Source organism: Chiloscyllium punctatum, chromosome 49 (assembly GCF_047496795.1).
Source record: "Chiloscyllium punctatum isolate Juve2018m chromosome 49, sChiPun1.3, whole genome shotgun sequence".
In the NCBI taxonomy this organism is placed as follows: domain Eukaryota; kingdom Metazoa; phylum Chordata; class Chondrichthyes; order Orectolobiformes; family Hemiscylliidae; genus Chiloscyllium; species Chiloscyllium punctatum.
The window spans coordinates 44,307,259-44,319,581 of NC_092787.1; the positions used below are offsets into that span (position 1 = coordinate 44,307,259).

General features: G+C 41.4%; 1 protein-coding gene across 5 annotated transcripts in view; it reads left to right on the top strand.

Annotated features, from left to right (window-relative positions):
* The first annotated feature begins 838 nt into the window (after positions 1 to 838).
* LOC140469656 (FK506-binding protein 15-like) overlaps positions 839 to 12,323 on the top strand; it is a 97,903-nt gene continuing 86,418 nt past the window's right edge. For 4 of the 5 annotated variants that reach the window (XM_072566368.1, XM_072566370.1, XM_072566369.1 and 1 more), the window contains exon 1: positions 839 to 1,001. In XM_072566368.1, the coding sequence (XP_072422469.1) occupies positions 946 to 1,001 (56 nt within the window). In that variant the 5' untranslated portion in view covers positions 839 to 945. Of the gene's footprint in view, positions 1,002 to 6,884; positions 6,995 to 12,323 lie in introns of all 5 variants that reach the window. The other variant, XM_072566372.1, reaches the window with a different exon arrangement.

A 12,323-nucleotide genomic window follows, 5' to 3' on the forward strand; every position in this document is an offset into this window, starting at 1 on the left:
ACCCTGTCAAAACCCTCAGAATTTGTGTTCCAATCACCTTTCTTTTCAACTACCATACATTTTGTCAAAATCTAATTGGCCCATCAATGCCCTATAGAGAAAAAAATCCTGTCCTACATTTGATTCCAGATGCCCAGATGGCATGGTGGTTCAGTGGTTAGCACTGCTGCCTCAGAGCACCAGAGAGCCAGGTGCGTGAGTTTCCTCCCACAATCCAAAGTTGTGCAGGTGAGGTGAATTGGCCATGCTAAATTGCCCATAGTGTTCAAGAATGTGTAGATTAGGTGCAATAGTCGGGGTAAATGTAGAGTAATATGGGAGGGGAATGTATCTGGGTGGATTGCGCTTTGGAGGGTCAGTGTGGACTTGCTGGGTCGAAAGGCTTGTTTCCACACTGTCGGGATTCTATGATTCTAAACGAAGGAGCAAATTTCTGCAGATACTGGAATCTGTACTGAAAACAATAAATGCTGGAGATCACAGCTGGTCAGGCAGCGTCCATGGAGAGAGAAAGGAGGCTAACGTTTCGAGTCTAGGTGACTCGATCTGATTGAAGTCTGTGACCTCCATGCTGCTTTCTGCCCAGAAATGAAGTTGATTCCCAAGTGCCAGCTAAAATACTCCGCCAGTGACGTTTACATCTTTGAAAGAATAAACATCAATCCTGCTACTGTTTCTCCCCCTGCCCCCATGTTTATATTGAGCCTCCTATTGGAATGAATGTCACAGTTACAGTACTTTACGATCCCGAGCAGAGTGGAGTGCTCACGTGACCCCGATCAGCGCTGCGCATGCTCATGCCCGGCGGACGCATTGCGCAGGCGCCGGCCCAGGCCCATGTGCCGTAAAGTGTTGCGTTGACTTTTTTTTGATGCTGTTGTGCGGCACGCTGTAAAGCGACGCTATCGGCGGGCGGCACGGATCCTCCGGTCGATTAGTATCGACATGTCGCTGTTCGGGGCGGATGACGATGATGTCGATTTCCTGTCACCGAGCGGCGGGTGAGTTCGGGTCGGACGGAGAGTGGTTCCCAGCCTCCACCTTCCCTCGGTCAGGCTGTCTCTCTTTCTCCCTCCCCCTGTCAGCGGGAGGGTCCACTCTGTTGGGGGGCCGGCTCCTGTCAGTTGGAGGGTCCGGGGGGGGGGGGGGGGGGGGGGGGGTTGATGTGGGGGTGGATGGAGAACCTTGATCAGAAAGACGGGGGGGCACTTTTCTGAAGAGGGGGAGCGCATCATTGAGCCATGTGAACATTTTTCCTGCAGCTCATCATAACTCCTACTTCATATCATTGCTGTTTGTCTGTAGTACAAATTACTGTCTTCATAATTTGCTTAAAAATCACACAACACACCAGGTTATAGTCCAACAGGCTTAATTGGAACCACCTGATGAAGGAGCAGCGCTCCAAAAGCTAGTGCTTCCAATTAAACTTGTTGGACTGGTGTTGTGATTTTTAACTTTGTACATCCCAGTCCAACACCAATATCTCCCAAATGAATCATAATTTGGAGCCTTGTTCTGAGATAGATCAACTGAAAGGTGGGACAGAGCTCAGTGGGTTTTATCTAGCCTGGCTACTTTCCAGGCAGCAATCCCCATCCCTGTGACTACCTGTGTTTTATCCTCCTCTGGAATAATCATAGTTAGACAGCATAGAAATAGACCTCTCAGTTCAACTAATGCAGGCTGACTATAATCCTGAACTAAACTAGTCCCACCTGCTTGCTCTGAGCCCACATCCCTCCAAGTCTTTCCTATTCACTTAGTGTATTTTTACAAGTGCCTTTTAAATGTTATAATTGTACCTGCGTCCACCAGTTGAACCACTCTGTTTTAAAAAAAATTGCCCCTTGTCCTTTTCAAATCTTTCTCCTCTCACCTTAAAATGCCCCTGAGTTTTAAGCTCCTGCATCATAGGGAAACTATCTTTACTATTCCCCTTATCCATGCCCCGCATGATTTTATAAACCTCCAAAGACAGCCCTCAACATCCTATGTTCCAGTGAAAAAAGTCCCAGCCTATCTTTATAACTTAAACCCTCCATTCTTGGCAACATACTGGTAAATCTTTTCTGAATCCTCTCCAGTTTAATATCCTTCCTGTAACAGGGTGTCTGGATCTACCCACAGTACTCCAGAAGAAGCTTTGCTAATGTCCTGTACAACCTCAACATGATGTCCCAACTCCTACACTGAAAGCAAGCCAGCTCAATGCTGCTTTAAACACCCTGAGTACCTGTGATGTAAATTTCAAAAGAATTATGTCCCTGAACCCCATGATCTCTCTGTTCTACAATACTCCCAGGATCCTTATACATTAGCTGTATAAGTCCTGCCCTTGTTTGTTTGTTTATCCAAATTAAACTCTATCTGCCACTCAGCCTCGTATGTTTTCAGCCAAATTATTTATAAAAATATTTGAACCTTCCAGCTCAGCGAGCAAACCTACATGCAGAACTTTAACCTGAGCTACAAATCTTCTCAAAACTTTATATTTACAAAAATGACAAACAAAAGTGGGTTCAGCATCGATCCCTGGTCACAGACCTTCAGTCTGTAAAACAGCCCTCCGCCACCACCCTAAAGTCAGTTTTATGTCCAGTTGGCAAGGTCATCCTGAATTGCACATGACTGAACTTTACTAATTAAACTACCATGCAGCACCTTACCAAAGGCTTTATGAAAGTCCAAGTAAGCAACATCTACTGCTCTGCCTCATCAACCTTTTTGGTTACTTCCTCAAAAAATACAATCAAGTTTGTGAGATGTGATTTTCCACATACAAGACCATGCTTGTTTCTCCAAATATAGGTAAATCCTACCTTTCAGAATCACCTCCAACAGCTTGCCCACCACTATATCAGACTCATAGTTCCAAGGCTTCTCCTTTACAGCCTTTCTTAAATAAAGGCACAACATTAGCCATTCTCCAGTCTTCTGGTGCCCCACATGTCTCTATAATGATACAGATATTTCTGCTTGCATCAATCTGGTCCTGCTTTAAGTTTCCATTGTAATCTGAGTCACCTTTCTTTAAAAATCCAAATTTATGCTCATCCTGCCCTAGTGCCTCTCAAATCTTTATGGAACCATATGTTTGAAACTGTAGTTGTGTTTCTGGTCCTGCAATGGCAATATATCATCCTTATAAAGTGATGTAATTTTGTCCCTGAGGTCTATCCTCAAACCCCATGTATTTTCATCTAGATGACAGAGACATAATGTCAGATTCCATGTGTACACTAATGTCTGGCAATATTTCATCACCACTTGTCCATCCTTTCGCTGCCTCTGTTCAATTGCATGTTCAAATCTTGGATGAACCATGCTCGTCTCCCATTAATCCTTGGGAAGATTGAAGCCATTGAGAGTCTTGTTACAAATACCATGACTGAGCCCTGTTCCTCTCCCTCAACTTAACTACTTGGACATTGCATAGATTGTCAGCAGTTTTCAAATTAAAGCAAAATACTGTGCATGCTGAAAATCTGAAATAAAAACGCAGTACTGAGAAACTCAACAGGTCTAGCAGCATTTGTGGAAAGAGGAACAGAGTTTATGACTTAACGTTTTGAGTCCAATGACTGTTTTGGAGCAGAAGTGTTCCAAATGTTCTGAAGTTGAGTCCCAAGACACTCTGACTCTCTTTCAGTCTCCATGGATGTTGTCAGACGTGCTGACTTTTCCAGCACACTCTACTGTTTGCGACTGTAGCCTCTTAGTTCATTATGAGCAGAGTTCTCTACAGGAACCAAAAGCTTTGACAAAGGGTCAGTTAGACTCGAAACGTCAGCTCTTTTCTCTCCTTACAGATGCTGCCAGACTTCCTGAGATTTTCCAGCATTTTCTCTTCTGGTTTCAGATTCCAGCATCCGCAGTAATTTGCTTTTATCCAGAGCTCTTTACAAGTATTCCTTTGTATTTTATGGAATGGATGTATCAGATTTCCACCCCTCCACGAGCCCATCCAGTTCTGAAAACTTTTATTCACCCTCTATCTCTAAACTTGAAAACGTAAATTCTCTCTCAGCTGGCCTCCTGTCTTCCCAATGCTGCCATATACTTGAACATGAACACAGCACCTGTCTGCTAACTGTTAGTCGTCATCCCAGTATTTGTGAATGACGTATGTTGTTTCCTGCATTGAAAAGATTTGTTTAAATTAATAAATTCTGTACTTCTGTTCAAACCCTCCCATAAACTTGCTGCTCCTCAGTTGTGTACCAGCTCTAAACACTCCAAGAATTTGGCATTTCTTTAATTCTTTTTCACCTATCTCTACATTTCAGGTGTCTGCTTTACTTTAGAAAGTCAGTTAGTGAGGGATAGTACTGCAGCCTTATTTGTTTAACTCAAAACATTGCAGGTATACACCCCATTAGAAGCTCAGTCTTTGTGCTCAAGTGAAACTCTCAATTGTGCTTACAATTAATTGTTATTACATAATTTTCTCAGCCCTCATCTAAAGTTCTTTCCCTAAACTAGCTTCAATCTCTGGTCCCAATATTTATCTCTCTTTGGTAATGTTTATTTTTGTCTTAATTTCTTCTTGTGAAAAGCTTTGTGAGCTATTTTATGTTACCAGTGCTGAGTAAATGCACACATGCTCAGGAGTAGCTGTGGAATCTTGAGGGCTGCAGTCATTTTGCTTTTTAATTCTAAGTTCTTGAGTTACATTTTACCAAATCCTACCAATTTGTATTTTAAAAAGATCTTCTTTCTTCAGCTTTTTATGATAATGAGGTGGTTTTAAAACTATACTTTTTCAGAAGTCTATCATGCACCATTTGTGGGGACCGTTACATTATTCCAAGTGAAGCTTGTATAATGTGTCAAAGTTTCTTTTCATGCTGAATGTCCTCGCTCTATAATGGTGTGTTCTATTTGCTTTTGTGATGGGCGAAGAGCTGAACGTGCAATTCACTCACTCATTTGTGTTGTGGTTCTGAAGATGGTTTTGCAAACAAGCAGCTTTTTCTATGGATGCACTGAGATTATTTAAATCTGCAGAGGCATGCACCTTGTCACAAGACCGGAGGTTTATACTCTTAAACTCTCCTAGTTATTCTATGGAAAAGTTAGATTTTTTCCCTCATGTAGTTCATTCTAATGAGTCTTTACTTTGTAAATGGTTATTGAGACACAGCCTGTAATATTACAGGCAAATTCCTTTGTGTTTGTATGTTGATAATGCAGAACATTACAAGAAAACAGGATTAGACAAATCACCTGACCCGAAGAGCACCATTACATAGTGATGCTGAGCAGAATATGTTTGTGTAAAATACTGTACTTCCTGCTGGATTTAGCATCTTTTACTACACAGTTGATCCTTTTTTCTGTGTAGTGACCTTTATCCAGAGCAGCACAAGTGAGGTCCCATGAAACAGATCCAAGTTGTCTTACTCTGCTAACTCATTGTCCTAGAGCAATGAGAGCATGACGATCTGATTTAAATTAAAAATAAAAGCACTGTGATAAGTAGTTATTTAACTCCGTTTCTTGGTGATACAGATCGTCTGCTTCGCTGTAGAGTAGTTCAGTGCTCTCTCAGGATTTACATAGCCTGGAAAAAGAGTTTTAACATCTTAATCTGTAACAGTATTGATTTTGATTGAAACTTTATTTTAAAATAATGGTCAGTGTAAAGAGGAAGCGGGACTAAAATGGAGAACCAACAGCATCTAAAACTTGCCTGGAGCAAAAAGCCTAAATTTTGTGACTGGAGTTTTTTTGCCTTCCATCAGTTTAGAACTGTTTCGCAGTTTTCACAGTAATGCTGTACTCTCTGTAAAAATGTGTTCAAGAAAGTGCTCTGGGTTCCCGTTTTCAGGATTAGAATGAATATTGCCAGCTCCCTTGATGTTAAGGGGACAAATAGTGGGCTGTAATGCTTCTAACAACTCAAAATATTTCAATACTTATCCACGTAAGGATTTAATTGGATGAAGCAAAGGTCACACTGTTGTCCAGCAGTTGCTGTGTTATTTAAGTTCATCAAACAAGCCAGTCCACAGAAACACCAGCAAATCTCAGAAGTGTGTAAAAGATCCAGTAGTGCTATTGTGAACCAGAAAAGGGAAGTTGTCCGTAAGGACCTGGCCGATGTTCATTTCCTGACATGTCTGCAAGCCAGATTATCTGGTCTTTAACACATTGCCACTTGCGCATTCCAGCTGTGTGGTAAGTTGCTGCATTTCCTACATTGTAGCAATGACTTCACTTCTTGTTCATTACAAGAGAAATGGAACAGTAAAATATGTACCTTTTACTATGAGGTGTTGGTAGCCCAGTCTAAAGTTTTGGCATAGTTTGATCTCATTATTTGAGAGACGATATAAATGCTCTAGAATCATTTAGAGTAACCAGTTTGACTGATTCTTAGAAAGGAAATGAAAGATTGAACAAGTTGGACCTGAACACATGGACTTTCTGAAGAACAACAGGTGATTTTATTGAAGTATACAAGATCCTGAGGGAATTGATTGTGGATGGAGAGAAGATATATCTCTCCTTTTGGAAGATGATATAAGTAGGGGGAAAGTTTTTAAAAATAAGAGGTGACCTATTTAAGGTGGAGATGAGAATTTTTCTTTGAGAGCCATTATTCTGTGGAAATCTCTACCCCAGACAGTGGTGGAGGCAGGGTCACTGAAATGTTTTTAAAATTGTTAGTGAGTTTGATTCTTGATTGACAGGGAAGTTAAATGGTATAGGAGTAGCTGGAAAGTGGAGTTGAGAATGTATTCAAACTAGCAGTGGTAGAGTTAGCTCGAGGCTAAATCCCATAGTCCTGCCTATAATTTGTATGAAAATGAAGAACTGAGGATGCTGAAAACCTGTAGCACTGGACCCGAAACATTAACTCTGCTTTCTCTCTACAGAGTCGAGAATGTGGTGCTGGTAAAGCATAGCCGGTCAGGCAGCATCCAAGGAGCAGGAGAATCAATGTTTTGGGCAAAAGCCCTTCATCAGGAATGAGGCTGTGAGCTGAGTGAGTGATGAGATAAATGGGACGGGGTGGGCTGGGGTAAGGTAACTGAGAGTACGATGGGTAAATGAAGGTGGGGGAGAAGATGATAGGTCAGAGAGGAGAGTGGAGCGGATAGGTGTGAAGAAAGATGGACGGTAGGACAGGTCATGAGGACAGTGCGGAGTTGAAAGGTTGGAACTGGGAGAAGATGGGGGGAGGCCTTTCTATCTATAGATGGTGCCAGACCTCCTCAGTTTCTCTAGCAATTTGTTTTTGTTTCATAATTTTACGTTTGGTTTGTATTGACTGAAATACTTTGTTTCTTTCTACATCATACTTGATGGTTCTCAAACTCAATTAAATAAGCTCCCCGAGCAGTTTGTGGTGTGCAATGAGCTGGCTTATTTTTCAATCCCTTCTGACCTTATCCCACTCTACTGTCAAGGAGGGTCAGTGAAAAGAGTACAAACTAATATTAAAATAAATATAAAGTGAATAATTAAAAAAAAAAATCAGACTGGAATAAATGAACCGAGACCAACTATTCAACCAAATTGTATTCCTGATGTTTTTTTAAATGCTGTCTGATAAATTCACATATTCCAAAGCACAACTTATTAATTTTTTATTAGCCTCCTATCCCAAGGTAATGCGACCTCTTGAGGAAGATCTCAAAACAATACCAGAAATCCTTATCTTTTCACTGGGTAAATATGCTTGTTCGGCTTCAGTTTGAAGGCTTGAAAGTGATAGTTAACCCAAAGTAGGCATTCGTAAGTAATTTTTAATATTAAGCAGCAGTTTTGAGAAGGTAATTAATAAGAAAAGAGCAATTTATTGAATCCAGAGAACAAACGAATGAACATAAACAGTCTCCATAATTATTAGTGACAGGAGCTTGTCTGTTTGCTCAGGCTGACCAAGGTATCAGAATCCTTCATCAAAAAAATCAAAACTGCAGGTGCTGGAAAACAGAAACAAAAACCGAAATAGAAGGTTTAGCAGTATCTGTGGAGCGAAGGCAGAGTTCATGCTTCAAGTCCACTGACCCTTCATCCGAATCTCTTCATCTCTTAGACCAGGGCTGTTCTTTGCCCCTGAAAGCATCCAATGACATACCCTAATTCTGGCACTGATGTCAACACTCTTTTTAATGGATGAATACCCAAGGTGTTAATATGGGTCACCTTTTCCCTTGTCCATCACTTCAGCTTAAGGTCACCTTGCATTAATTAAAATAATACTTCATTTTGAAGGCTATTGTTAACTTTAAACAGATGCTTGCACAGAAAGTAAGGCACTCGCACCAATAGAGCATTCTGCTGTTAATTCATGAAGGTCTGGAGATTCAGGCACCCTCATGTGACAGTTGTGAGAACATAATGTTTGTGATTTGGTTATGGTGTGTTTCAAAGATGACTGAGGAGAAGTGAGGGAATAAATGCTTTGTCAACTGTTTTCTTAGTAAATTCTCATTTTCAGAGTAGCTTAGAATACTTAAGGGGTCCTTTATTTCTTACAGGTCTAAATCTATCAAACTATTTATACAACCATCAGAATGCAGATTCCTTCAGAGATAGCTTAGAGCATGTGGGGACCTTTCTACAGTAAATGTCTAGATGTGGCCCTCTGCTATTGTCACTTACAGACAAACCATTTGAATAAAAAGCCAGATGGAAGAGTTGCAGACCTCTAGACTGATTATTTTCAATTGCATTTTCTATTAACTTGACACATCTCCTGAGTCATCATCTTAGTTTTCACTCTAATTTTTCCCTAGTGATTTAAACCTAGTTATAATTAATGGAAAAATGTTATAATTACAAATTTAATATTCAGAAATCTAGACCTGTGCATAGCTTTTCATTATTCTACTCTGAAATTCATCATATCTGAATTTAAATTTGAAACTTAGTCACTTTAATCGTGAATTAAAAGTAGAAATAACAGCCTGTTAGTTGGAATAATTTTGAGCAATGTTGGAATACAGGATGTTAAGCCACTTATACTTAAATTGTATCCATGCTTGCATGAGAGTTCAATGAACAAGGAGAAATGAAGGAGATTCCTGATGAAGAGCTTATGCTTGAAACATCGGCTCTTCTGCTTTAAAGCTGCCTGGCCTGCTGTGCTTTGTCAGCACCAGACTCTGATCTCCAGATTCTGCAGTCCTCACTTTTTCCAAGGAGAAACCATAATCACAGCTTTCCAGTAATTATTACCCCATGACAATTTGCGGCGAATTGGAGCACACACAATCAGAACTGTTAGTGCAGAAGGAGGCATTCAACTCATCGTGTCTGCATTGGCTCTGAGCATTCTAATGTCCTGTCTTTTTCCTGTAATCCTGTATGTCGTTTATGTTTAAATAAGTATTTAATGTTCATTTGAATGCCTCCTCGAACTAGCTTCCACCACACTGACAAGCTGTGCAATTCAGACCAGAATCTCTGTCTGAAAATGTTGCTCACTCTGCATTTGATTTTTTTTTTTGGCAAAACATTTGAAATCTGTTCTTTTTTTTTTAAAACTCCATTCACAAGTGAGAACAGTTTCTCCCTATTCCCCCTCCCCTCATGATTTTGAAAATGTCTACCATGTCTCCAAGGTCAACAGTCCCCATTTTAATCTTTGCTCGTAACACAAGTATCTCATGTCTGGACCCATTGTCTTAAAGCTCTTCTGCAGTCTCTAATGCCTCCCTCTAGTGTGGCACTGGAGCTGTGCACAATACTCCAGCTGAGGTCCAACCAGTGTCCAACCAGCATAACCTCCCTGCTTTTATAATCTGTGCCCCTAATTATGAAGCTTAGAATAGTGAATGCTTTAGCAGCCCTCTCTCCCTGTCCTGTTACCTTTAATGACTTGTGTATTTTAACACCCACTTTAGAATAGTACCCATCATACTGTCTCTTTTTTTTCATTGTACCAAAACACATCACCTCATAATAATCAGCTAAAGAACAACGGATGCTGGAGATTTGAAACAAAAACAAAATTGCTGGAGAAACTCTGCAGGTCTAGCAGCACCTATGGGAAGAATGCAGAGTTAACATTTCAAGTCTGGTGACTCTTCGTTTCTTCCCATTGCCAGACATGCTCAGTTTCCCCCACAGTTTCTGTTTTTGTTTACAACACCTCACCCTTTATCTGCCACCCACCTGCTCACTCCACTCAATGTCCTTCTGAAGTTCGACACTGTTCTCCTCACGGTTTACTATTTTCCCAAGTTTTGTTATGATTAGATTAGATTAGATTAGATTACTTAGTGTGGAAACAGGCCCTTCGGCCCAACAAGTCCACACCGCCCCGCCGAAGCGTAACCCACCCATACCCCTACATCTACATTTACATTTACCCCTTACCTAACACTATGGGCAATTTAGCATGGCCAATTCACCTGGCCTGCACATCTTTGGACTGTGGGAGGAAACCGGAGCACCCGGAGGAAACTCACGCAGACACGGGGAGAACGTGCAAACTCCACACAGTCAGTCGCCTGAGGCGGGAATTGAACCCGGGTCTCAGGCGCTGTGAGGCAGCAGTGCTAACCACTGTGCCACCGTGCCGCCCACACTTTGAAATTGTCCCCTGCACGCTAAGATCTCGATCATTTATTTTTATATCAGGAAAAGCAAGAGTCCCAATACTGAAGGTCAGGCAGCATCCAAGGAGCAGGAGAATCGACGTGTTGGGCATAAGCCCTTCAGCTTTTTTTTCAGCTCTGATCTCCAGCATCTATAGTCCTCACTTTCTCCTAGTTCCAATAGTGAATCCTATTTTCATAGTCCTTCTTTCCTCCTTGCATTGACTATATCACCTCCCTTCTCAACCTTTTTTGTATTCAATGTGGTTCTCAATTATTGACACACAAGGGCACTTTTTGTTTTTAATACTTATCTCCTTTTCCTTTTGAGGCAGTATGCCTTAACTGTTGCCAAGCCATCTCTTCGAAGGTAATCCATTGTTTAGCAACTGTTTTTCCACCAATCTTTGGTTCCAGTTTACCTTTCTCTGCTTAAATCTTGTCCAGTTGAAGTCTGCTCTCTGCCATTAATGATTCTTAATCTGGATTGACCAGTATCACTTTCTACTATCATCCTAAACCTTTTGTACAATGATCACTGTCCCCAGAATGTTTTCCTTGATATTCCCCCATTGTCACTTGATCTGCTTTGCCCACCTCATACCCACGAATCAGATCTAACAGTGCATCCTTTCTTGTTGGATTGGGCACATACTACTGTAGGAAATTCCCCTAAACATAATCTAGGAATGCTTCCCTCTCACTGCCCCTTACACTACCACCATCTCTGTCAATATACAGTCTCCCATTATAACTGCACTGATGCCTACATCTTTGTCATTTCCTTGCAGATTTCTTCATATCTTTCTTGCTAGTTGGTGATAAATTACAGCATCTGTGTCATTACGTCCTCCTCATCCTTTAGCCAAATAGATTCAAGCCTTAAAAGTGTGTGAAACATCCTTTTTCTACAGTACTGCATATGACTGGTGTGCATGAAAATTCTGACTGAGTGTATGGCCATGTAGAGGGGCTGCAGAGCTCAGAGGGAGTGTTGCTGCTGAGTTAGTTTAAATGTGACCCAAAAAGAACTCAGTCCCAGCTCTGTTCAGATGCAATCTGTCTGGCTTGAACGGGTACCACCTCCCGCAATGCTGGTGTCCCGGGAATCTAAAGCTATCTCTCCTACACCCTTTCTCAGCCATGCATCCAACTGTCTTATCTTATTTCTGTACTTGGATCTGGAGATTGCTTTTGAGGTCCCACTTGTTAATTGGTTGTAGAATGTTCTACAACCAATCTGTGACATCCCTGACCCAAGCACCAGAGAGATGGCAAATTCTGAAGTTGTTGACATGGAGAAATGCATGTCTGATCCCCCACCTGAAGAATCCTTCAATAATACTGACCTGCTCCTATTTCTCCCCTCCTGTACAACTGGGTGAAGTGTGGGCACTTCTTTGAGGATCCATCTCCCTAAACTGATATCCATGTTAGAAAATTAGTTAATGAGCAAGACCTTGAGGTGCTCCTACAGTAGCTACCTGTATGTTTGGTAGTTACCCTTACCCTGTATGTCTGCTTGTCCCTAATATGAGGTGTGGCCACCTCTCTAAATGTGCTGTTCACCTAGTTCTATGCTGCACACTGCTTGAGTTCTGTAACCCAGATCTCCAGCTTTTATAGCTGATGACACTAGTTTTTAATCCACTTGCTGGATTTGGGTATTGCTGGCTTGGCCAGGTTTTATTGTTAGTTCTCAGTTTCCATTTAGAAGGTGGTGGTGATTTGCTGCAGTCCATTTCATGTAGGTACACCTGTAAT